The 27776-nt window shown below is 39.0% G+C and overlaps 1 protein-coding gene across 3 annotated transcripts; it reads right to left on the bottom strand.

Moving 5' to 3' along the window:
• Positions 1-63: 63 nt before the first annotated feature.
• Positions 64-26330, bottom strand: CERS5 (ceramide synthase 5). Of its 3 annotated transcripts, XR_007947820.1 has the most exons (11): positions 26108-26330; positions 8411-8516; positions 7460-7590; positions 6730-6787; positions 5867-5917; positions 5222-5314; positions 3711-3839; positions 3501-3607; positions 2989-3145; positions 2178-2286; positions 861-956 (listed from the first exon to the last, which is right to left on the bottom strand). XR_007947820.1 is itself a non-coding variant. In XM_051963047.1 (10 exons), exons 1-10 carry the CDS (start codon positions 26302-26304, stop codon positions 804-806), a joined length of 1182 nt encoding a protein of 393 aa, XP_051819007.1. In that variant the 5' UTR covers positions 26305-26319; the 3' UTR covers positions 64-803. The 3 variants fall into 3 exon arrangements, 2 of the variants coding, with proteins under 2 accessions (XP_051819007.1, XP_051819008.1); XM_051963047.1 differs by lacking the exon at positions 2178-2286 and having other exon boundaries at positions 64-956; positions 26108-26319; XM_051963048.1 differs by lacking the exons at positions 2178-2286; positions 8411-8516 and having other exon boundaries at positions 64-956; positions 26108-26199.
• Positions 26331-27776: the final 1446 nt, after the last annotated feature.

Genomic DNA, 27776 nt, shown 5'->3' with positions numbered 1-27776 from the left:
TCAGTTCAGATTATGGATGCAGTGAGGTAGGTGGGAACTTTAATAGCTAGGACAGCAGAGGAGGACTGAAGAAGCACTTTTAATCACAGAAGAGTAAACAATGGTATAAAATGGTAACAGCTCCCCCAGTGGCTGCTGCCCTCCCTCAACATCAGCCCATCCCCAAGTACCATTGAGTAATGAGCAGGATATCAGCAGCAGCTGTAGGAAGGGAGAAGAGGGAGGTTATTAGAGAAAGAGTCCAGCTAAGGGCCACAGCAAACCCTGGCCATCCATCTAGAGTTGGTCTGTCCAATGTAACATCACATGCTGCCTCCTGGCTCCAATGCAGAAAATGGGCTGAGATTGGCTGCTCTGTTCAGAGTCCAAGGGGCCAGAGCCATAAGCAACAATGAAGGTGGGAATGGTGATCCAGGAATGCAGCCACAACTTGAAGTTGGGGATGAAGGGGCACGGCATAGCTCAGGAAGTCCAGTCCAGAATTGTGCCCCAACTCACCATATCAAATACGTATGTGTGTATGTATTTACACACACACACATATACACACACACACATACACACACACACACACACAAAGCAAATAACATTACTGACAAAGTTATTAAATACAAAACGGCAGAGGTTTTTAAAAAGTGAAAATGTTTGCTTCTTTTTTTTTTTTTTTTTTTTCCCCCTCTTCAGTGCCTGGTGGGTCCTTATGGCCACAAAAGAGTGGGGCTATGGATAGGGAAACAGATGGGAAGCAGGTTGCCAGTGACCCTGAAAGTTCATGTGTCCTGGAGTCACCACGTCAGCCCACCCTACTCTTCTGCCCAGCAATTGTTTCTCATGTGGCCATTGACTTGGTTGGCACCATTGCTGGAACTGCCATCATAGGGACATTTTCTATTGCCAGTAGGGACATCTTCCTCTTCTGAACTGCTTTCCACATCACTACGGTCATCCTTTGATACCTAGGTGAGCAGATATTAAAGGAAGAATAATGAGAACAGAATTGCCACTAAAATCACCCTCTCTGCCAAGTAGTCTCTGGTCTCTTAAACCTATCCTTTCAATTCCTGGCTCTGAGAGTTGTAGAATTTATGCCGCCAAACTGAATTCCTTCATCACCTCTAATTTTAGCATGTAGAGCTAGGTTTTCAAAGGTATGAAGGCACCTTCAAATCCAATTAGGATCTGCCTTAGCAGAAGAGGTCTTTCCAGAAAGCAGCTAAATTCTTATACATTAGGAATTTGAAAAGTCTTGAAGAAAATCCATACTTTCCTTTATTTTCCCAAACTCCAAGGGTAAGAAACCTAACCACTTAGATTACTGATAAAACATGGGTTTTATCAGTAGTAGCAATCAAGTAACTGATGAGCCTGACTAATCTCACCCTTTTGTCCTGAATTCCCTAGTACTTGCAGATACTCACAAACTAAGCTGTTTCAGTCCCTCAAGTCCAGACCCCAGGGTCGGATGATTTCCAGGGGCTCCTATTTTCCCTGGCCTCAGTTATATATAACTAGTTTATCCTCCAAATCCATGGACTATCTTCTTAGGCAGACTATAATAGAAATTGATTTAGGATTACTGCAATCTAAATTGCTTCCAGGCTCTTTCATTTATTAGCTTTGGGCTTTGATTTAATTTACCGTAACCCTTAGGCTACTTTTGGAGTGATCCTCAGTTTCTTCATCTGTAATGGGTACAATATTAAAACTACTTATCTCAGGGTCATTGTGAGGAAATTAAATATGAGCTCTGATTATAAGTGATAACTGAATCTCAAGAGCATAAGCTTAGGGATTGGGCTGATCTCCAGCTTTTGTATCTTTAAAGTCTTTTTATGAACTATGGACAATTTTGAATCTGGCTTGGATGACCAAAATTAACAACTGTTTTTCATTAAGAAATCTCCACCAGAGGGCAGACTAATCCCAGAATGGATATAGGAAGGCTGTGCTTCCAGAAAAACAAAAACAAAACTACCCAACTCAATTTAATCAGTTTCGGGCAGGGAGCATGTTAGCTTCTATTTTATTAAGCATTGTCCCCTTCCATATCACCCCACAAAGTCAGGAGTAAAGACAAGCCCTTACTTAGAAGACAAAAGAGAAGGATAAAGGGAAAAAGAAAATTCTCACACACACATAAAGATCTACTGAATCAGCAGTAGCAGCAGAGCACTTACATGCAAAAGATGAAACTGTCCAGCTCCCACTTGGCACAGAGAAAAGGAAGAAGGTGAGAAAAGAGTTGAGAATATAGAGTCGGGGTCTAATCCTTCCTGGCTAGGTCACCTGGTCAGGAGAGAGAAGCCAGAGAGAAGAAAGGTATTGGATAGCTGCAGCAAGGAGAGAGGCTAAGCAGATTCTAGAGCCAGCAGCAGCCATGAGGAACATCAGCACAGAAGACTACAGACATGGCTGAATAACCTCACTCTCACGCTCTAGAAATGGTTCCTTCTTTTAGCAAAATCTATCACCCCTTGATGACAACACAGAATTGGGAAATTGAAATGCTCAGTCTGGGATCCTTTCTGACTACTTCAGAACTTAAAGAGATAATTCAGTTAGAAGCTTCTTCAAGCAGGAGTCAGGTGTTGAAACTTTCTCTTCCAGCCCTTTCTCTTAAGAGCAATAGGACTTTTTCTTAGCAATAAGGAGATGCATCTCAAACCAATTATCTTCCTGGGTTATTTGGTTACTGTAGGAATCTAAATCATTCATTCTACAAAGTAGGAAAGGGAACAAGAAGAAAATCTGAATAATCTTAGGTATTTCTGATATATGCTCTTTTTTAGTACATAGAAAGAATGGATCTTTGTTTGCCTTGGTCCTTATTTTCATTTTTGAGGGAGAGGAGAATAAAATATTTGGAGTTAATAGGAAATGGAGAAAGTAAAAAGCAACAGACTCCCTCCTCATTTGCGGAAAAAGTTCACTAAATAGCTCTAATTCTCCCAGCCAGATTTGGACGTTGGAATCAGCCTTGGCCCTCACCTTTCCTCGAACCAGGGCCTTGCAAGCAATTTGAGCAATTAGGTAGGACCAGACGATGTGTAGAACCTGTAGGATCAGGAGAAGGCTGTTGAAGAGCCACCAGGAAGAATAAGGTCCAATGATCTCCCAACTCTCAAACAAGGTTGTGTTCAGGACCCTAAATAGGGGAAGCAAGGAGACAGATGATAGGAGACAGCAACAAAACTGAAAATCTTAGGAATTGGACCTATCTTTTTTCAATCTTTCTATTTGGTGAAACTGCTTCTGAAAGATGTTTCTGTTGTCTGAAAGTAAGGATGGTCAGGAGTACAAAATGAGTTGGGGACTCTGGGGCCTGGGCCCCAAACTTAACTATATTGCTTAAAGCATCTGAAGTTCTGAAATGTATGCCCATACACTTAGGATTTAGCAGATGATATGGGCATGTTCGGAGTAGGGCTCCTAAATTCTCTCTTAAACTGCCAAGAGGGTACCACTGCCCCAGTTAGGAATACTAATTTGTAGACACTCACCAGAATGGATAGAAACCAAGGCGAGTGATCACAAAAATTACACTGAACACCACAAACAATGCGTCACAAAGCTTCTGATACTTGGCATAGTTGGCCAACTTGGCTGCCTGGGGAGGAGAAAAAGAAGTAAATGAGAGAGAGCAGCAGTTCTCTCAGGATTGATGGAAAATGGAAAATGAAATATGAAGGAGGAATAGACTGGGGTCTCACCTCGAGTAGAAAGTCCGAGGAATCATGTAAGCACATGACCAGTGTTCCCACTCGCACCATGTTATTGATGTAGGAGAAGGTGATGAGCCCAATGGTGGCCAGGTGATGCACAAACATAATCAGGAAATCCTAGGAAGGTGTGGATAGATAAGGCAAGATGCAGATGTGAGGTGGAATGCCTTCAACCGGGGCCTTAAATGGAACTAGCCAATTCCATATCCCATATAATTTTTTTCCATGACCATTCCCTCCCTCAAAGAATTTCCTTCTGCCTGCATTTGGGTCATTTTGGCAAGGTGCTACCTACTCCAATGCTCAAATCAAAACTCTGTTACATGACGAAGAGACATTTCTTTCTTTCTTTTTAATGCCCAAAATAATGAGGATGCAGAGACATGATTAGTGAGCTAGTTATGGGTCAGACTACCAGACTACTTTTTGGATCCAGTGCCAAATATTTCCCAAATTCTGAGAACATATAACCATAACTCAGATCAATAAGGAAAAAGGGGTGGGAGATAAATTTAGATCAATGGTAAAAGTAAGAAGTTCAGTGCTTCCTGCTTGGTGGAAGATACTTGAAGCAAGTATCAAATTTCTTCTTCTGATAACCATTTGATTATTGTCTCAACCTATTCTCACAAAGGTTAACTAACCCTGATTTTTTTTGTTTCCCTAGAAAAAGATGCTCAAAAGTCTGGCTCCAAGTTAGCAGTTCTTCTCTCCTGGAGAAGGTTTAGTCCTTAGTTCCATCTTTGCTCCCTACTAGCTCAAAGTTTCACAATTTAATGTGAATTAATTGGGAGTTAGAACTGGATTGTTCTAGGCTCTATTAATTTACCATGTAACTATATAATTTCCTTAATTATAAAATAAGCTTTCACTAAATGATGTATCATTTTTCTTTTTCTTTTCTTTTTGTGTGTGTGTGTGTGTGTGTGTGTGTGTGTGTGTGTGTGTGTGTGTACGCGCAGAATTAAGTGGTTTGCCCAGGGTCACATTTGAACTCAGTCCTCCTGACTTCAGAACCAGTGCTATGTCCACTGTGCCATCTAGCTGCTCCTATAACTTTTATTTCTAATAATCTCTTATTTTATGGCTCTAAGTCTTTTTCCTTATCTGAAAAAAATTAGAGATTTGATCTCTAAGATTACAAAGTATAGAGAAGAAAATGTAGTGATTACCAAGTGCAGGTAGAATTTTCATTCATTCACTAGGCCTAAATTCTTACCATATCTCTTTGTTCTCTCATTTAAGTTGTCTGCCAGTCTTTTAGCTCAGATTGTCTAGCCCTCATTGATTTGTACCTAGAGTCTAAAACAAAACCCATAAATCCTTATTTCCCAATGCTACACAACAGTTTCTTCCAAAAATGACAGTCCCATTAACTTGTTTAAGATTCTGGCCAGGAAAAAAAAAGAGGGTCTATCAATGAATGGCTAGTGAAGCTATTTGCCAGAGAAGAATGAAGAGAGAAAGATAAGAGCTTTGTTGGGAAACAATATTCTTACCTTTCGCTTAATGTCTATAAATTGAGAAAACATAAGAGACCAATAAAAGGCCAGTTCCATGATATAGTAGTAGTAAAGGCCAGATGTGAGAGGCTAGAAAAGGTAAGGAGAACTAGTTAGGAATTAGCTAATCCAAGTTATTCTCTCTAATCAACCTTTTGTTTCAAAACAAAAAACCCCCACCCCTGACCACACAGAGTGACTCCTGCCCTAGATTTGGCACAGAGGACAACGTTCTTCTGGGTTCTCAGCCCAACCTCCCCTAACTCTGCCTTTCATCCACTTCAGCTTTGCTCTCAAACTGCCAAAAGAGGCTAATGCTCACCCTGGGGCCAAGCTCTGCCAAGTCTAAGTACCAGACACAGTCTAGGCTGCTAATATGTAAAGTCCTCTTTCCACTCTTTGCCATTCCCTTGTGTTTCTCCACCAAGTTAATAGTGGTCACATGTGACAGCAGCTCATCCAGGAGGTCATAGCCATGGGCAAAGGTGAGTAAACCTCCCTCAGACACACCATGCTACATCACCAAATGGCTTTCAAGCCTTTAAGGAATCAAAAGGAACTGTGCCACTGCTTTCATTGTTTGGGTCCCATCACCTGAGATCCAGAGATTTTAGGACTTTTCTTTGAAGTTTTAGTTCCTACCTGATAGGGGTAACTGTGCCAGCACTGTCGGGTGTCCCAGAACCAAGGTGACTAAGGAAAGAATAGAGAATTTTGGTCAGTCTTTAGGAACCTAGCTTGGTCCTGAAATCTTAATTTACCATTCCCACTTTTTCTGTGTGACATGGAACTCTTTCTGTGTGACATGGGAGCTATGAAGGGAAATAAGATAAAAGAGGAATCATCTGCCAGGTTCTAAGGTTTACAAGAGGTTCATTAGGCATCTGAATTATTCTTATAGATAATAAAGTGCCATTCCATGTATAGAGAATATGCTGGGATAACTCAAGGGAAAATCAAGATAGGTAAAATAACAGGGTCTACATATAAAATTTCACCTGGATATGGGAACTAGAAGGAGGGGAAAGACCAGATAACACCATGCAAAAAGGTTTAAAAGTCAAAAACTGCCCTTTCATGGAACCCTTTGAAGCAAGAGTTCCCAACCTGGGGTCAATAGCTGAGAAATTATATAGGAAAAAAATTGCATCTTTATTTTCACTAACCTCTAACAATTTCAGTTAGAAAAAGCCTTTTTTTTTTTTTAAATTAAAAAGAATAATTCTGAAAAGGGGTCCCTAAGTTACACCAGAATGCTCAAGTAGTTCATGTTCCAAAAAAGGTTCAGAACTCCTAAGTTAAAAACCTTGTAGTATGCACCTTTCTTAAGAAAGACAATCTGCAGAGAATTTAAGTTTGGACTGGGACTATTATAAGGGAAAAAAAAACAAAATGAAAAAAAGGCAAGGTTCCAGGCCCCTCAACTCTAGTTAGCAGACTTAGCTAGACCTGGACACCTGGACACCCTAGCTAGTAAAGGACATCAAGTAGCCTTTCAGACTCACCGACCAGAGAAACCGGATCCCATAGCAAAATATACATAAATAAAAAGTGAACCTCCACCTGTATAGGGAAAGAATAGAGATTAGACATAGGCTCAGATAACACAAAATCTCTGAGAAATGGGGGAGGGAGTGGAAAGTCAAAACAGTATCTTCTAGGCAAGTCAGTGTCAGGCTACTAAAAAAGCTTAGAATAAAATTTATATTATGGACACACGTTGCCATGCTAATAAACACTATTACCCACTGATTTCTGTTTATGATTATTATTTCACTAAGTAGCATTTACTTTTCTATCTCCTTTCCTGAACAGCCTATATAGGTGGAAGGGAAGATGGGGATAATGCTTGGTTTTTTGTTTCTATGCCAAAGCAATACACTGTCTCTGAAGGGTAATGCCTACCAACGCATTTTCTCCCAAGACGACAGTTCACACCAGAGTTGGCACCACCAAACCATACTTAGGGCCGTGCATACTTAGAGCCTCGGAATCTGCTCCTATCTAGAACAGGCTACAACTGCATACAGACTTAATTAGCACTAGGTGGGCCAAGAGACTCAAGATGATAAATCTTGTCAGTCTTCCATCTTTCTGGTGCTTATAGATGACACCTAAGGAGTCTACTCTGGCTCTAATGTTTTAACTTACACTTAGCCACAGATGTCCAGATACAAAAAGGAAATATCATCTCAGTCCTACCCACCTCCTCATCCCCCCAGCCTGCACACCTACATGCTCTCACAGAATTTTGTGAGTGTTGGGGGCTTGTCTTGGTTTCTCCGATGGCGGAACCAGCCTTGGATTTTTCGGACATCCCAATCCAGCTGCTTTGAGAGACCTTCTAGCCTTTTCCCATCAGGACACTACAGATACAAGGACATAATCAGAACATTCCTTTCCTCAATCTTTCCATACCCCAATGGCCTTACCTTCTAATCAGGGCAGTTGAAAAAGAGATCCCACCCATCCTATACAACTGAGAATCTTTTTTGCCTTTTTGGGGGGTGACAAGGGGAGAAGAGGGTGGGGAACAAAAAGTGGTTTTATTAATGAGAAGAGGTCACAGACAAAATGAAGAGATACAATAGACACCAGGAATGGTAAATGTGAAATGAGTGAGAAAGCATATAGTTAGACAGGAAAACGGTTTTAACAATTAACAAGGGAAAAGACAAGTTCCCTATTGGAACTCATAATTAACCAGAAGAAAGGGAATACAGCATGAGGTGGGAATATGCCGCTGACTGACAGGATAAATTCATGGAAAAGTTTAATACCCTCAAAGAGTTAGTTTGCTATAGAAAGGAGAGGCATGAATGAGGAGGAAGGAGAAAGACCACTACAAGGCAGAAAGCTGTGATAGGTTAACCTAAAAGGATTCATTTTTTTCTCAGTTGTATACTATCTTGTCAAAAGGATGTTGATCAAACCATTTATACTTACCCTCTTGCTCTTCAGTCTAGGATGCAACAGGTACTGGATCATAGAAACCAAGCTAGGAAATTGCTAAAATGCTGCCGCTGCCCTGAATTGCTCTAAGTCATAGCTCTGGAAACCTGGATCCCCTTGGGTCTTCTGGAGGATCTCTCAGAATAAGAGCCAGACAAGTGTGATCTTGTCCTACTCTCACCCTAGAAGACACTTCCCTCAATAGCCATCTTCTCCCTGTTTCTACTGACTCACCTTTGTGATGGATGTGTACACCTTCTCAAGGATGGCATTGGGTGGCGCCTGGTGAGGAACACTCTCCTGGATGCCAAGATGAATTGCACATGGCTTAGCAATAAACCTGCAGCGAGCAAGCCAAAGGCCAATTCTAAATATAATTATTTCAGCAAGGAAAGAACTTGACTGGAAGAGTAGGTGATGGACATTTTAGAATCTGCTACCAATTAACTAGATTATAATTAGTATGTTCATCCAAAAAGAGTTTTACACTGTCTTGATCAAAATATATCTATAGAGTATTATGTTCAATTCTGAGTCCTCTTTTATGTTGAATTAGTAATTATATGTGAACTAGTCAAAAGAACATGGGATATTTAGGTAGAGAGGAATGGTGGCATTTAGGGTATGATTTCAGCTTTCAAATATTTGAAGAGCTATCATCTAAATGAATTAGACTAACTCTGCTTAGTCCCAGAGGAAGGAATAGAATGTTAATATTAACATCAGGGAAACTGATTATATAGCTCAATATAAAAAATATTTTCTAGACCTAGAACCATTTAAAAAATGAATTAGAATGTCTCTAGAGGTAGAAATTTCTCCATTATGAGACTTCCAAGTAGAAGCTGAATGACTCTGTCAGCAATAACATTATCATGCTTCAAGTAGAAAATGGGGACAGCAAAGAAGAAGTGCTCATGCAAAAGGGCAAATTTGATCTCATAGGTATCCCAGAAACTTTGTAAAATAAAACACATGACTGGACTGTGGCTTTGAACAAGTATATCTCACTCAAAAGAAACAAGATAGGTAAAGGAGGAAAAAGGTGGAAGTATAGTATAATTTTATCATTGAACTGTACTTCAAACTACTTGGCAAGAAAGGGAAAATTTAAATGAGTAAAGTCGAGAGAGATCACAGTCTGACAATAATGTGGGACTTCAATCATTCAGACATTTCTCATCTCTTTGCTAAAAATCTAAGAAACTTTTATGATTTGCCATAGGGAAAATTTTTTCTTTCAAAAGGTAAAGGAACCAACATAGAGAGATTCTATTCTGAATTCAGTTCTCACTAACATGAAAACCGGCTGACAGTGAAAATGAGGAGAACCTTGGAGGAAGTGACTTCTCCATCCTCAAATTTGTAATAAAGAAGGGAAGGAAACCTGGACTGAATTTGACACACACCATAAATTACGGAAAAGCAGATTTCAAAGGGTTCAGAGATAAGCTAGGTATAATCCTGAAAAGTAAAATAATTCAGGGAAAGTCAGTCCAGGAAGAATGAGATAGTTCAGTAATGAAATTCTGGAGACACAAAGGAAAACAATCCCAATAAGGAGGAAAAATGGAATTTGTCTTAAGACCCTAATGTGGATGAATAAGTAACTGACTAGGCAACTTGGAATAAGAAAAGAAATGTTCAGAAGATGAAGCATGACCAGCTAACAAAAGATGAATATGAAAAATATTATTTCTGTATTGTCAAAAATATTAAAACTCTAAATGAGCTAAGGCTAATGAGGGAAATCAAGGACAGCAAAAAGGTGAGGTTATTTGTTTTTCTTTCTTTTTTTTTAGCTCTACTAAAAGAAAAAGGAGGACCAGAGAAAGATCCTTTGGGGTGAATGGGACATAATAGGATATAACTGACAAATGAGAAAGCAGAGATGCTCAATTATTATTGTCTCTTTTATTGGCAAAAGAAATAAGAAAACAAAAATAACTACCAGTAAGTTGATTAAACAAGAAGACAGTAAGCAGTTAGTTGCCCTTGATGAATTCAAATCAGCAGTTCCAGATGAACTACATCATAATATCTCCAAAGAACTAGCAGGTACTGCTACTGCAAGTAGAATTGAAAAAAATCAGAAGATGGAAAGACATGGGTTAAGCAAAAGTATAAGCGTATAGATTCAAAATCAATTGGATGGCCCGACTCAAAAGAGTTAATAGTTCAATGTCAGTACGGCTGGACGTCTCAGTAAAGTGCTCCAGACATCTGTGCTTGGCTCCATGCAGCTTAACATTTTAATCACTGATGTGGATGGCATAGATGGCATATACATTAAATTTGCAGATGCCAGGAATTGCTAAATCACTAAATGACAATGTATTGGGCTTTGAAAGCTAGACTTGGGTAAAAAAAAATCATTTCAAAATAAAATGAGGGGGCACAGACAAAGGCTATTCTTAAAAGGAGCTGGGGGATTTTAATAAAATGTAATCTCAACACCAGTCAACAGTATATTGTGGTAGCCATAAAAGCTAATGTGATCTTGAGATACATTTAAGAGGGAGATGGGGTATAAGGAGATGATTGTTCCACTGTATTCCACCCTCATGAGAACACATTTGAAACTGTGTTTACTTTGGGGCACACCATGATTTAAGGGCACTCTTAAACTACAGAATATCTAGAAGGCAGGCAATAGGAAGTCCAAGGGCTTCAAAGTTCATGTTTCATTAAGGATACGTTGAAGGAACTAACTAAGCACATTTTAACCTCTAGAAAAGAAGTCTAGGGAGTAGGAAGGGAATGTAATGTTAGCTCTTTTTGAAAGGCTATCATGTGAGGAGAAACTTGACTTCTGCTTGGCCCTAGAGCTTAAAACCAGGAGCACTGGGTAAAAGATGCAAAGAGATATCAGAACACACTTCCTACGGATTACAGCTGTCCAAAAGTGGAACAGGACACTTTGAGCTGAAGTGAATTCCCCTAGGAGCTCTTCATGAAGAAGCTGAACACCTCTGTGCGTGTGTGTATTGGACTAGATTAAATGGCTGCTGAGATCCTTTTCAAGCCTCCAATTTTATAATTCTGCAGTTCTGAGACTCATTTCTGCTCAAAGCACTTATGATATTATAATTGATTGATCCACTTTGTGGACATCTACCTTCCAAAAATGTTTCTGACTTCTATCACCTCCTTTGCTTGACACACACACCCCTTCCCAATAAATGTGAAGTCCTGATGAGAGAAAAAATGACAGCTACTACACTCCTCTGATAAATATTATTTCTATGAAGACTATAGAAATATATATATACACACACACGAGTATATAATTTTAATTAACAGCAAAATTCTTAAACAGCAAGACACCATTCTAAAGATACAACATGGAAATTTTATCAAAGCATTTTATAAAACTCTTTCATGATATCTTGGTGGATAATAAAAAGGGAAAAAAACCAAACCAAACCAAGCATCTCTGGTTCAGTTCTATGGATTCACAACTGGTTGAAAATCAAAGAGTAATAATTAAATATCTCTCCAAACCTGAAGTTGTATGCACTAGCACCATCCTTGGCCCTGTACTGTTCAATATTTTTTATCAATAACTTGCACAACATGCTTACTTATTAAACTTGTATGTAACACAGAATTTAAAATGGATAGTTAACATAATGGATGGCAGAATCATAGCTATAAAGATCACAAAGGACCAGAGCAATTATTTGAATCAAATACACTGTAAAGTCCTTTATTTACAGAAACCAATTATACAAATTTGAGATTTGTGAGTTGTGAAAAAGATCTGAGGATTTCGTGTCAGCTCTGCTTTAATAGAAACATAGTATTCAGAATGAAAGTAATTATATTATTGCAGTTGTACATCTACTATCCTCTTTGTCATCAGGAGACACCTGGAATCTTGTATCTAGTTCTAGGTACCACATTTTAGGAAGTACAATAGAAAACTGGATCGTATTTCAGAAAGGTGACCAAGTGGTGAGGGGCCTAACCACCACACCATATAGGAATAGGAACAGAGACATTTATTTAATCTGGAAAAGAGAAAATAAAAGGGTAGACAATGTACTAGCAGTAATGTAATGCGTTATCATATGAAAGAGTATTAGCTTTGTTTAACTGGATACCACCATATGATAGCAATACTATGAGCAATGAAAATAAGTTTTTAGAGAAGATAATTTTGGCTCGATATAAAGAAAAAACATTTCTACTACTTTTGTAGAAGCAGTGAATCTGAGAACAATTCAATTAAATTCAATAAGAAGTGTTTAATACAAAGTCTTCTTTCAGTAAGGACTATAAGAGGAAGCTCAATGACTGAGAGCAAAAGAGAAGAATCTAGCATATGTTCTGCTTCATAATGCTAGACTGGAAGCCACAAGATGAGATTCTACTCACTTGGTTAATAACGATCTTTGTAAACCTCGGGCTAGTCAAATTGCTTCTCTGAGCCTCATTTATCTCATCAGCAAAATAAGGAGATGGGTCCAAATTATCTTGAAGATACCTTATAGTTTTAAATCTAGACTCCTATATGTTTGGAGGACTCTCTAAAGGAGTCTTTAATGAGGTTATGACTCATCTTTCCTAGGTTCCTTTCAGTGCTCACATTCTATAAATTTAGAATGAAAATACTGGATTATTTGTCTGAAAGGCCTAAAATCTAGACATGCATATTATAATCGCTTCATGAATATATGTTGAATTTAAAGTCCTTGTGGTTCTTAAAAGGAAAAAATCTCTTTCCACCCAGTTTAGGGTAACTTAAATCAGTGTTGAATATATTATGCGCAAGTGTAGGGTTTCTTAAACTTTCCACTCATGACTCCTTTTCTCCCAAGAAATTTTTATGTGACCCCAAGCATATAGGTATATAAAATAGGTAAGACAAATCAAACATTTACTGATAATAAATCATAATTCCATGACTCCACATGGGGTTGCAACCTACAGTTTAAGAAGCTTTGCTCTAATAGCAATCACACCTGGGATATTTTGTTCAGTTCTGAGGATCATATTTTAAAAAGAATTTAAGGGGATCAAAATGGAGAAAAGTTTTGAAATTAAGTCGTGGGAAGTTTGGTTGAATGAATGGAGGAGTTTTAAAAGCTAAGAATTGCTATGGTTGTTATGGTTTAAGTTTCTGAGGCCTGTCATAAAGAAGTTTTTGTTCTATTTGGACTCACAAACAGACAAAGGTAAGGCCCAATGAATAGAAGGTATAGAGTAAGAGATGTAGGCTCAAAGGAAGGAAAAACTTCCCCCAAATTACAGCTACTAAAAGTAGAATTGTCTGCTTCCTATTTAGCTATCTTCAAGCAAAGTTGTATTCATTCATGATCACTTGTATCTATTGTTGAAGGGATTCTTGTTTTAGTTATCAGTTGGTTCAAGAAGTAGCCTGATACAGTAGACCCAAATTCAAATCCTGCTTCTTCTACCACTTACTACTTTTTTGAGTTCTGGCCAGTCACTTACTCTCTCAGGTTCTTAGTTTCCTCATCTGTAAAATGAGTTTGAACTAGATGATCTCAAGTTCTAAATCTGTGGTCCTTATCTCCAAAATGGGGCATAATCCACTGGGATCCAGGAAAAAAAAAACAAAAAAAACAAAAAAAAAAAACTTCCCATAACATTTATTTTTATCTTTTAAAAAAATTTAAGCTTTATCACTATTTAATAATGTACATTGGCGCTCCAACTCAATATGTGAGGCTGGTGCTCATATATCATATAAGCTACTTGAGGTATCTGCAAAGTAATAGTTTCACAATGTTTAACAAAGGATTAACAATGGCTCCTTCACCTTTCTTCCCTGCCCCCTCTTTCCCCCTTAACATTACAACAACAAATAAAACAAACAACAAGAAAAGGGCAGAGCTGACAATTCAACTAGTATGAGCTCTAAATCATCTACATTACAAGGTAAAAAGCAATGAGATAAACAAAAAAAAGCACAATTATCAAGATTATCCCAAATATGAATTTATAAGCACTATCATTAAAAAGGAATCTTGTCCTGAGTATATATTGTTGAGATATTAGCTAATGATAATATGAAGTCATCATTAGTAAGTCATTTAAAAATATGATTTTGCTACCACAAAATGGAGTATCCCCTATAAAAACTCTCAAATTGGCATGATTTTAAAGTCTTAGAAACATAAATTTTCTAATCTGATTAGAAATATTAATTTTTGAACACATTTGTGAAAAATATAAAAATTTAACATGTAATTAATTTATAAGATTAAGCATTTATTATAAATTATGTAGCAGCATGAAAAAACAAGAACAGATGTCAGGGGAAATGAAAACTTACAAGCCAAATTTCAACAAAAACCTTGCAGAGTTGATAGAACTGAAAAATTAATCTTACTATTTAGTAAATGATGCTTTACTAAATGCTTTAGTAAATGTACTTCTTCTATATGGATCTATGTACTTATGCAAGGTATCTTTCCTAGGTATGACAGCCATTAAAACTAAGAATCAAAATAAGAGGAACTTTAAAAGCAGACTTTCCGGTAATAGTATTACAAAATGTTACACTAAGATTTCAAAAAACAGTGACTCATATTCAATCAAACTGCTCTCATTTTTTAGTCAAAGTCAAAAAAAGTGTTAGTCCCTCTAGAGAATGGGCCTAGGAGGCAGAAAAAAATAGAACTTTAGTTCTGTCTTTGGCTGTCTAGGTGACCTTGTGCAGATCACATAACCTCTCTCAGTGTTATAATCTTTCACTGGCAGAAAGGGTACTGATCTGCCAGAGGAAAAAAAGTCCTCTCTTAAAGCTTTCAATGATGAATAAATCATAGGTGTGGTTTTGAAAACAATATCAATACTTTAAAAATAAATTATTTAATCTTTATCTCATTTCTATTTGTATTTTGTGAATTTTTTATCATGTAGTTAATGCATTAGTACAATAGTACATAGATAAAATGTATAAATAAACATACATTATGTATTAGCATTATGCTCAAATATGTTTTTTGGATGGAATGGAGGCATGATCAAAAAAATTGAGCTTATTGGTTTGAATTACTAATTCATATATCTATATCTATATCTATATCTATATCTATATATATATATATCTTCCAATTAGGAGACTTTGATATCATTTAATCTAACTCCCTGTCGATAATAACGGCTTGCAGTTGTATTTGAGCTGTAAAAAACTGCCATTTATGAATCTGGTTTGAGCCTTATGATACCTGAGCTAAGAGAAGGCCCATCTTTCTTTAGAAGACTTAGAGTTGAAATGAGGTATCCAAAGTATCACACAGATAGTCAAATGGTGAAAGCAAAACTCAAAATCACAGAATGTTAGAACTACAAGGAATCTTTAAGGACACCCAGTCTAACTCACTCATTTTATAGATAGAGAAACTGAGCCTCAGTAAGGGAAACTGTAGTGAAGATGGTACTTAAACATGGGATTCTAAAGCTGCATTTTCCATCATACAGTCCTGATGTATACATCTGTGTCCCAATCCACCGTTTGAATATTTTTAGTGATAGGGAACTTTTCTTTTCAAGCAGTTCATTCTATATTCAAGCAGTTCTGACTGTTAGAAAGTTTTCAAGGGCTTTGTACAGGGTGCCTAATAAGTGATTCTTTATGACAAATTTCCTATGATTCTTAATAGGATGGCCTGAGCAATACTGTATGAACAGAAAATCAGAAAGATTCACACCAGCCAAGTGACTCTAGGAACAGCTAGATTGACAAACAGATAGAGCTCCAGGTCTGGAAGAATTAGCCTCATCTTCCCTAGTTCAGCTCTGGCCTCAGACATTTAGTGACTGTATGACTTTGGGCACTTAACCCCATTTGCCTCAGTTTACTCATCTGTCAAATGAACTGGAAAAAAAAAATGGCAAATTATTCCAGACACTATTAAACAAACCACATGGACTCTGAGTAAATTACTTAGTTCCTGGTAACTCCCAAAGACTGTAAGTAGACTTGGTAACAATACTTATACAACTAGCTCCCTTAACTCCCTATAAAACAAACAACCTCTTAAAATATAAGAATTTCCCTTAGGCGATATCCAGAGATCAAAGAGCAATCTTTAGAATGTCACACCCAAGAAAAGACCTTGTAGCAACTTTTCAGGACTAAAGCCAGTTTGACTTTTTCCTTACCCGAAAGATCCCCTTCAGAATCAGAACATGGTATGATAGATGGGTGGTGCAAAGAGAAACAGAAATTAGAAACTTGATGCAGTCCCCTTCATCTGATTTGAATCTATTGTTACTGACTGCTCTTTACTTACCATCAGTGTGACCTCAGACAGCAAAAGCAAGGTGATACAGGGGAAAACATTACAAAGGAGAGGACAACCTCAAATGCTACCATTGCCACAGCATTTGCCACTAAATGACTTAGACAAGTTATTTAACTTTATCAGGCTTCAGTATTCTCATGAGAATAATGGAATTGAGACTAGATGGCTTTTGTGTTATTACCTGTGATCTTAACAGTTTTCTAGGTAGATAGGTTTCAGAATAAGAAGGCACACACTTCCGTATCACATATGGAAAGGAGATAGCACATTTACAACATTGTTCCTAAGGCACTAAATGTTCCATTTGGCTTCATGTAATTTTCACAGAACCAATTAATGAAGTTAAATGGGTTATTATTTTTAAACATTAATTTATATTTGTGACAAAGTATTCACAGAATAGTGTATTACATTTAACCCCAAAGTAAATATCACCTTAACATTTATATGCTTTAAGGTGTACAAAAATACAAATTACTTTATTTGATTAATCTTTCTATCAATCCTGTGAACTAAGTACCACAAATATTATCACTCCCATTTTATTATCATTTTCCTACTGGATTATTTCTTAGGTTTCTTCCAAACCCAAACCTCTAATTCTATGTTTTTACTTAAGAGCAAACAGGTTAAGTGAAGCTATAAACTGTTGTGGGTCACAGCTATTAAATGAAAGAATCAAGATTCAAACCTGGAGCTGTAGACTCCAAGTCTAGCTCTCTTTCTATTATACCCTACTGATTCAGTGAAAAGAACATTGGATTTAAAATAAAGTCAGACTTGGGTTAAATTCTAACTCTTGCCACTATTTAAAATAGGTATAACATGAAGTAGACCACCTTTTTTTGAATGTTTTATTCATCATTTAGATAATGGACACTGAACATAAGAATAATATTGCTTGAAAGGCGGCAGGATTAAGGTAGTCAACCCTGAAACCCTTAGATGACATGTGAAAAAGGCTGAGGGGAGAGGGGATTCATCAATAATGAATCACAGCACAAGTGGCTGGCCAAGAATTGGCTCTCTGAAGGAACAAGGATTAGCCTGATTATGGACTGGTCACCACACCTCAGTGGCAAATTTAAGGACTATTAAAATGTCTTTTCATTCTAATGGGATAAAGATAAAAGAGCTTTTGGGAGGTGAATTACTCTTCAAAGGAATCACAATCTGATACAAATGTGAAATGTCTAGAGTAGACTTCAAGGAACTCTATGCCTTTCAGTGCATACCTCTGATGTTTTACTTGTATATAGATAACTAAGCCTTCCTTAAAACATGCTGGTTTTCTAGCTATCACAACAGATTGCCCTGTGGCAGATTTCACAGGGATAAATGAAATTTAAAAAAACAACTGCTAAGGACAAATATTTTGGGGAAAAGAGCATGCATATAGATGTGTAGGAAGGTCAGATATAATCATAATTCGAACTGTTACTATTATTAAGCCAAAATGGCTTGAGGTAGAAAAGATATAGTTTTTAAAATATCATTTTATGTAATTGAACATACAACAGTAACTAGTGTAATCAGAGCTTCCAGACCGAGGATACATGTAAAAAGAACTATGTTTGTTATTTTGTTCTAATACGGTATAAAAATCAAATTAGTAAGAAAATTCCTCCAAAAACTATAGTATGTGAGTAAGATGGAAAGTAATAGTGCTGGGCCTTTGATGTATAGATTAAATCAGACAAGCTGCTTCACTTCTGTAGTCTTTTCCTTCATTAATAAAATGAAAAGACCAATATACAATTTCTAAGGATCCTTTTACTTCTGATCTTTTATTATATAATCAGTTTCTAAAATTAAGCTGTAAGTTCATTAAGTCCCGACTACATTCAAGGGACCCCATGAGGTAACCAAGAGTCAAAAATGGAAACCAGCTTTTTGTCTTTATGAAACTTACAATCTAATGAGTAATAGTAAGGGTTAGCAGGTGTACATGATCACAAAAATTCAGTTTGATGAAAGAAGAGGAGTCATCAATAGTACAAGAAGGAATCTGATGGGGCTAGGGGTCAGGATGAGGATATAGAAAAGCATTCTTCTAACATAGGTCTTGAGAGAAAAGTAGGATTTTGATCGACAGAAACATGGAAGATGTATATTCTTAACATGGAGGGTGATTTATGGGAAAACAGGAAAGGGCTAGACAAAATTAAGAAACAGGAGTCCATTATGGATGAGCTGTAGCACCCATGAGTAGGAATAGTATGAAATAAGGCTAGAAAGGTAGGTGGTAACCTATCCATTTCATGGAAGAATCTGAACACCAGGTTAGGGAGTTTATGTTCTCTTCTATAGGCAAGAGAATATTTATAAAGTTGTTTTTAGCAGGATGATACGTTCTCATGTTTCTTCTGTGTTCCTTAGGGCTCTCTACACAGTCAGTATTCCAAAAACAATGACTGTGGATCATGGACAAAGGACAAGGCAAAAAACAGTATCTCACTTCTGCTCTCCTGAAGAACAGTTTGGTCCCATCACTGAACATCCTCCAGAATGCAGAGTTCAGTATTTTTTGATTGATGAAATTCAGTACCTTGATAGAATAGAGGAAGGTTCCAAATCACTCTTCTGTATAACTTATCCCTAATCAAGATCCTAGTGTTTCCATTTTTTACCCTGGGCTCTAAACTGTAAGGCAAGGGTAAGAAACCTTTTTTCTGCCAATGCCCTTTTGGATATTTATAACATTTTCAGGCCATACAAAATTATCAAGGTAGAGAACTCAAGCAATCTTCACCTGCAGGTGTCTCGGCAGGGCCAGACCAAATGATTTTGAGGGCATTATATGGCTGGATGTTCCTCACCCCTGCTCTAAGGCAAGGAAAAGAGATGGTTTAAAGGGAGAGAACAAAGACATTTCTCCAATAATTCAGCCCTGTCCTCCCAAAGAAAGAAACTTCTTGAAGGCAGTGAGGCATAATACAAAACCAAAGTTGGGTCAGAACACTTGGGTCCTAGTTTAATGATTTTGTAGTTGAGGAAAATGAGAAAATTCAGAGGTGACAAGTGGCTTGCCCACAGAAACAGAGATAGTGGGATCAGTAAAAAAGCCAGGGCTCGTATTCAAGTCTCTAAACTTTTAGCCCTGAATTCTATTCATTATGCCAGAGCCTAATAATTGACAAGTCCTGCTTTCTCCTTACTTCTGGATTTATGGGACTCCCTTATTATACAAGGTTGAGAAAACCCTGATAAGCCCTTTTCTGGGTAATGTGGGCAAATTTTCAACAACAAAAAACTTATTTTTTTAAAAAAAGAGCTGAGGTGTTCAATCCTATTGAATATATGTGTGAAAGACATCATGCTAGGTTATAGAGGCATGGATGGTATTGCCCTACTCTCAATGATCTTCTGTGTGCAGCCTCAAGAGATAGGCTGAGGAATCACATTGTGTAGTGGAAAGTAAACAGGATAGATGCAGAATCAGATACACATTTTTCAACTTAGCTAATTTGTTGAAAGTATTTGAAACAAAGGAGAGCATCGAAGGTGGGAGAGGATTAGAGTGGAGGGAATTGGTTAAACTATATCCCCCAAATGTTCAGAAGGTGACAAATACCCAAAGCAATTTTTGTTATTACTTAGCTAAATTTAAAAAGCACAATCCCCTTTTGCTTCTATCATAGAATATTTGTTGATGATTAAGTTTATAATGCAGTTAGATGACATGATAGCTAGGGAGTGCTAGGCCTTTAGTAAGGAAGACTAATCTTCCTCCTCTTTGTCAAATCTGGTACAAGACACTAGCTGTATGATCTTGGGCAAGTTACTTATCCTTTTTCTCTCAATTTCCTCATCTATAAAATAAGCTGGAGAGGCAAATGGCAAACCACTCCGGTATCTTTGCCATGAAAACTCCAAATGGAGTCATGAAAAGTCAGATACGATTGAACACCAACAGTTTTTAACAAAAAAAGACAATAAAAACTGCAGTCAGGAAAAATGTGGGCTGAATACCAGCTTTCTGGCTATGTAACACATAATTTCTTCATCTGTAAAACAAAGATAACTCTTGCACTAACCACTTCCTATGGACTTTGTGAGCAAAGAGCTTTATAAATTTTAAAGCATTATGTAAATATTAATTTATATTCTAATGGGAGGAAAGACCTATATACATATATATATTACTGAAGGAACAGGGAATGAGGGATTATAAGCTTTTAAGAACCATGAATTTGTAGTCATTTCTTGAAAACAACTTGAAACTATACTTAATATTATACATATTTTTTGATCCAGAAATACTATCACTAGGTCTTCCAAAAGTCAAAGACCACAGGAAACTACACTTATGTATAAAAATGTTTATAACACCATGCTTTGTGGTACCAAAGACCTGGAAGTAAAGTGGGTGCACTCATCAATTGGGCATTAGCTAAATGAATTATGGCATATGAATGTAATAGAATATTACTGTACCTTGAGGTACAGTATAAAGAATTGAGAGGAACTTGGGCAGACTCATAGTTCAAACTGATGGAGAGTGTAATAAGCAAATAAGGAGATAATTTACATAATGACCACAAAAAAATAAAGAAAAAAACCTATGAAAGACTCTGGAACTTCAATCAAAGCAGTGATCAGTGATGACTTTAGAAGACTGATAAAGCTTGCCTCTTACTTTCAGACACATTCAATGTGTTGACTTGTTTTATGTGACAATAAGTATTTATTATAAAAAAGGGCTTCTATTTGGGGAGAAAAGAGGCCAGTGGGTCAGTGGAAGTGTCAGAGTTGCAACAAAAAATTTTAAAGGTACATCAATGAATTATTTAAAAAGAATAAATAGTTTATATACCCTGTGCATTCCTTTGATCCAACAGTGTCACTACTGGGTCTGTATCCTAAAGAGATCATAAAAGAGGAAAAAGGGTCCACATGGACAAAAACATTTGTAGCAATCTTTTTTGTAGTGGCAAGGAACTGGAAACTGAGTGGATATTGAGGAATGGCTGAATAAATTGTGGTATATATTAATGTGATGAGGGGCAGCTAGATGGCACCATCTAGATAGAGCACCAATCCTAAAGTCAGGAGGAAATCTGGCCTCAGATGCTTAATACAATACTTCCTAACTGTATGACTCTGTGCAAGTCACTTAATCCAAAAGTGCCTCAGGAAAAAAAAAAGTAATGGAATAACACTGTTCTATAAGAAATGATGAGCAGATTTCAGAAAAACCTGTAAAGTTTTACATGAAATGATACTGAGTGAAGTGAGCAGAACCAGGATCACATGATAAACACAGTAACAGCAAGATTGTGTGGTGATCAATTATGAAAGACTTAGTTCTTCTCTGCAAGACAGTGATCCAAGATAGTTCCTGTAAACTTGTGATGAAAAATGCCATCCACATCCAGAAAAAGATTTATGGAAACTGAATGCAGATTGAAGCATACTATTCTCATTTTTCGGTTTTTCCTTTCTTGTAGTTTTCCCCTTTAGTTCTGATTTTTCTTTCACAACATGGATGAAAATACATTTAAAATGATTATACATATATAGCCTATATCATATTGCTTGCTGTCTTGCAGAGATGGGAGGAAGGGAAGGGAGAAAAAATATGGAACTCAAGATCTTACAAAAATGAATGCTGAAAAACATTTTACATGTAATTGGAAAAAATAAAATACTATTGAGTGAGGGAGAAATAAAAAGTTCAGGAAGGGGCAAAAACATAGGAAACAATTTTGCTCCTCTTTTGTTGAATTTAATATGCACTCTTAAAAACAAACTATAGGTAACAAAGTTTATGTTTTCATATGTAATCCTGTTGTTTATTTGCATTCGTTGATGATTAAGTTCATAGTAAAAAAAGTCAAAGGCAAAAAAGTGTACAGGACTTAATACAATTTCCTTTTTGTTGTTTGTGTGTTGGGATGTTAATTGCCAATTTTGTTATTTTAAAAAAGAAAAAATTAAATTATTGGATTTCTTTTTTAATCTCACCACTAAACCAACAGCTCATAATAGGATGAAGAGACCCTCTCTGCAACAGGAAGTAGATGAGAGATTGCACAGAGACTTCTTGTCTCTGCTTTCTCTCATTAACTGAATTCATTGTCTTTAAGGAGTCTGAAATCTAACCTCTTGTATGACATCATAAACATACCATCTGCAAAGCCTTATACCCACTATACAGAAAGATGAGAAAAAAGTTCTTTTAAAAAGGCTGGAGAATTTTTTTTTCAACCATTTGGAGCCAATTAAAAAGCTGGGCTCTTCCAGATAAGAGCTATACATGTGACTGTCTCCTCCAATCTTGCTCGGCTGGATAAGCAAACCTGATAATTTACAACACAAAAATTGCCAGCCCAACAGAACAACTTCAGCAATGCAAGTAGGCTTCAGACCCTGCTCATCAACAGCCACTCCCTTGCATCTCTCCTCAGTTTGGGTGACCTACTAAGGCTGAGTCCAAAGGATCCAGATGTACTGTACAAAGCCTGGAAGATGACATGTTTTTGGGAAGGAGAAACACATTAGGCTTGTCAGGAAGAGGGAAAAATAAAGTACTTCCTTCTTGCAGTGGGAGAGAACATAGAGAAAACTAGGTTGTAGTAGTTAGCAAGACTAAGGAGAACAAGAAAAGAAAGGTCTAAAAAACATGCAGCAGAAAAGATTCTGTAAGTTTCATGACAGCTAGTCATCTTGCTGCAGTTGGTTCCTGAAGAGAATATTGATGAAGAGGCCCTTCCTTAGGCTTCACAGGGAGTTTGCTTTGAGACAATAGAAAAGGAACAGGAAGAATGAATAGTGACAATTGCAACATATCTTATGTTAAAAAGCATATAAAGCTTTATAAAGCAATTTCCCTTTAACATCACAAAGGCCCTCTCTGCTCCACAGTATTCACAATAAATACAGGATATCTGATGGCAGCATTGAGTCTTGAACTCCCATTTTTGCCCCAAATCAACTCTCTCTAGATGGCATCTAGCAGGGAAATTGAGTGTAAAACAACTCCACCTCTAACAATGAACTCAGGTCTGAGTCAGGTCACAGATCAATGAAAATGCCAGAGAAGAAAAAAAGAAGTCAAAGTGACAATGACAATTGTTTCCCCCCTTTAGAGTTCCTCTAAAAAATGGCCCAATTTTGAATCCTGATTTAGCCATTTATTTGCTGGTGTAACCTCAGACAAACCTCTGAGGCTCATCTTGGTTTTCTTATCTGTAAAAAGGGAACATTTTTACTTAAATTAATGAATTTATTGAGTTTTGAAGGAGAGCCCTTCCTAAACTGTAAAATACTATTTAAATGTGAACTGCTATTATAAAGGTGGAACTAGAAAGAAAGAGAAAGAAAGAGTCTTCATGTATAAATGTCACTGGGAAGTTTAATGTCCCAGATTATAAAGGTTTTCTCCCCTCTAAATCAGACCACAAATTCTAGCTTAAGCATTACTTACTACACAAGGGCACTAAAAGACAAGGGTGAAAGGCCATGTTCTCTCCATTCATTCAAACAAAAATGTGAGTGTCGAACTAGGCAAAAGATATTATGCTCTGTCACAAAATGTTAGACCTAGAATGAGACCTTAGAAGCCATGTTGCAAGTCAATAATAGAACTGGGATTTAACCAACTAAAGCCTCCATAGGAAAGCTCACTTTGGATCTTGTCCTTTCCTGCTCCTTTGAGAGAAAAGCAGCTCATCAGTTTAACACTTCACCTTCAGGCAGCTGAACATTCAAATGACACCAAAAGACCAGGCTCTTCTTTCTTCTGGTCTCCCCAAAGAAAGAGCAGTCTTTATCATTTCTGCATGGGAAAGTAAGCCCTCAAGAGACTTAGTCATCCAAGTGTGCAGTCCTATAATTGTAGAGTAGATTGCAATGTGGAAAGGAACAGCAGATCCTTCACTGAGCCTGAGAGTACCAGCACCAAACAAGATTAAGAGTCCAAATCCTCACTAGCCAAGGAGTAGGCCAGTTGTTACTATCCCTCAGCCTTGTATTTAATTTCTTTAAAGACCTAGACATTAATAAAACTATTCATTTCACAATGAGCAGCTTAGTGCCCACATAGTACCCACAGTAATCTCAGAAAGAATTCTTTAGCCAAAGGTAAAGAATCTTTTAGTACCTGTGGTTCAGATAAGATGTGGCATCTATAATCTAGAACAGTGGTATCAAACACTTTAGTGTAGCTCAAATAGGATTAAGATGTCATTGGGAAATATGTAACAAAATAAAAATACAGTAGACCATACTACTTAATTTGTGGTTTTCAAAGTCAATATGCAGCTCAAAGGGATCCTTATGTATACTTCTGTGGCCTCCTTTCTATCTACGATCTAGAATCTTGCAAATTCAGATGAATGAATTAAAAAGCATTTATTAAGTGCTTACTATCTGCAAAGCACTGTGCTGAGGATACAAATAGCAAGATGGTCCCTTCTGTCAAGGAGCTATTGTTGAGGCAATGGAGTTAAGTGACTGAATTAGAACTCAGCTCCTCCTGGGGGAGGGCGGGGGAAGAGCACCTAAAAGTTCTTTCTACCTCAGAAAATCCCAAATAGTTTGACGGTCCACTTTAAGAAATAAGTGTCTACTGGAATCGAGGGTGTTTAAATTTAAAGCTACAACAAAACTACTTTCTGGTGGTCCAGAAGATAGCAGATCTTTCCTACTCAAATATAAGCTCATTGAGGGAAAGGAACATGTTTTCTACATCTTCGTATTTCTCCTAGCTCTTACTATGTGGCAAAACGTCTATTTGTGCTCAATGTTTTATGAATGAGAAGGCGAGCAAAAAGGCTCACCCTGATGAGAATAACCATTACTAATGGTCATAAGAAGGACATTTATTCAGCAGTTCAAACAAATATCCAAGTCTTCAGAGCAATTGGGTAGGAGTTTCTCCTCCCAGATGCACACAATTCCCCCTCCCAGAGGAGTTATCTATCTATCCCTAAACACTGCAAATAACTGACCAAGATAAAAGGGAACAATGAGTACCCCCGGGGCAATGTGCCTTGGGATCTGAACCCACAACTTTCAAGGACCGAGGGTAGCATTTGGATGTTATCTTGCCCGCTGTGCTGGGCAGATGTTGGCAGTCCCTGGGATACTGCAGCAGTTGAGTGCACTGCCCTTCAGCTCCCACCAACCCCAATCCAGGAATCAGAATGGGTTGGGGGTGGAGGGGAGGGTCCAGTCCGCAAGTCTGTGCAGCAGACAAGCTGATTCCAAGGCCAAGTCCAAGTTCCCCGGAACCTAGAGGAGCCGGCGCCCCCGCCCCCGCCCCCGCCCCCGCCCCGCTCTCCTCATCCTCTCATTCCTCAGTCTATAAAGGTCCACTCCCGGCCTCTGGGCCCCTCCCTGCAGAGGCTGGAGCCGCCTCGGCCTTCATTCCGGCCGCTCCTCCGCTGGCCCAGGGGCCAATCTCCCCGGAGAACCACGTGCGGGCGCCTCGAGGCCTACGAACTTCTGGATTGTGGGCCGGCCGGCAGGCGGGCTACTTCCATAGGCATCTTTAGGGCAGCCCTTTTTCCCTTCTTGCCTCTCTGCCCTAGCTCCCGGAGCCCGCAGTCGGCCCGCATTCTGCTCCCTCGGGGCTCCCCTTTCCCCCGACCCTCCCGCAGGGCGGCCCCCTCCCCTTCCGTCCCCAGCGGGCGCCGCCTCTCACCGCTCGAAGAGCAGGCGTACGGAGAAGATGCCGGCTGCCAGCGGAAACGCGAAGAGGACGTGGCGGGCCCGGGGGAAGCTGCCCATGCCGGGCTTCTCCAAGTCGGCCCAGCTCACATTCTGGGGCAGCCAGAAGCGTTCATTCCACAGCCAGTCCCACAGCAGGCCCAGGGCACCCGCCACCGCTGCTGTCGCCATCTTTCCCCCGCCCCGCGGCCGCCGCCGCCGCCAGAGCCAACCGATCTAGCGGGGAGGCGGCCGCCGGGCGGGGCCCGGCCAAGGAGCCGCCCCCTTCCGGCCCCGACCCGCCCCAAGGGCCGGGCGCTCCCCTGGGCCATGCCTCCAGCTTCGCTCCGCCCAGACCCGGCTCGGCTCTATCAGCCCACCGCGCCTTCCCAGGCTTCGCCTCAGTGCTCGCGGGAGTTCAAATGGCTCTGGCCCTGCCCCCTCATGGGCTTTCTCTCCAGTCCCGGGGCCTGATCACGCCCCTTTCCGTTTCCTTCCTCGACGGCCCGCCCACCACAGCCACTTCCCTGAAACCACGCCTTCCTCGCCTCTAGTCTCTCTCCCTCTCTCCGGCTCCTCTCCCTTCCTCTCTTTCCCTCCTTTCCGTAGCCTTCCTCTGTCTCTCTCCTTTCCCCTGGTTCCCTCCCTCTGAGACTGGACCTCGCCCTCTCCTTGCAGCCACGCCTCTTTCTTTCCCTAGGGTTATGAAGGACACGTTTCTCCGGGCCCTACTTTTTTTTTTCTACCTCCAGGGCCCGACCCCGCCCCTCTCGGGGCCCCTCCCTTCAGAGTCGTGGCTTCAGGCTGTAGTCCTTGAAAGCCCCTAAAATTGCCTTCACTTTCTCGCGGCCCGCTCCTTCGAGGCGGCTCCCGAAGCTCCTTTCTCTTGTCTTCGGAGCTTTGGGGAGTGGCGCCCACCCCGAGGTAAACCCAGGGGCTGAAATCATATTTTATCTTTTCGCCTCCCGGCCCGGGTTTGACCGTCCCGTGTAAGACCCGATCTGGAGACTCCTGGGCTCGGTTTAGGCAGTTTCCAAAGAAGCCTGGGAGGGATTAAATTTACAGAAATTAATCCCTCGGTCACCAAGCTTTTACCATAAATTAAATCTTGGGTATCCAAACCAAAAACGAAGCAGACACTGCCATTAAAAATAAATATACTAAGCATGTGTCAATCTATATATAATTATACACGTACTTAAGATATGCAAAATAAATACACAGTTTTGATAGTTCACCAGTAATTGGGCAGATCAGGAAAGGCTTTATGGTCAAAGGGTCAAACGAAGTGAATCGTGAAGGAAAGCAGGCATTGCAAGGAAGCAAGCACAGTAAAATTGGAGCACATTTCCGGTAGAGAGGATTGGCTGAGGGGTAAGGGAACAGACATCCAGCTCTAAGGCCTAAAAATGGGAACTGCATGGATGGGCCAGCATAGCTGGATCCCAGTGTTACTAAAATGTAGGATAGAGAAGGGGACAGGTCGAGAAAATTTAAATGTACTACAGTTTATATTTGCTTCTAGAAGTAATAGAGAGCCAAAGACTTTACTAGTTTGGGAGCGTTATGTGATTCTACCTTTAAGAAAATCCCTTTGGCAATCGTATGCAGAAAGGACTGGAATGGGGAGAGGTTTGAAAGAGGGACCAAACTTAGAAATAGAT

This window comes from Antechinus flavipes, chromosome 5 (assembly GCF_016432865.1).
Source record: "Antechinus flavipes isolate AdamAnt ecotype Samford, QLD, Australia chromosome 5, AdamAnt_v2, whole genome shotgun sequence".
Lineage (NCBI taxonomy): Eukaryota > Metazoa > Chordata > Mammalia > Dasyuromorphia > Dasyuridae > Antechinus > Antechinus flavipes.
The sequence above is the reverse complement of the archived record's forward strand: the minus strand, read 5'-3'. Positions and strand labels throughout refer to the sequence as shown.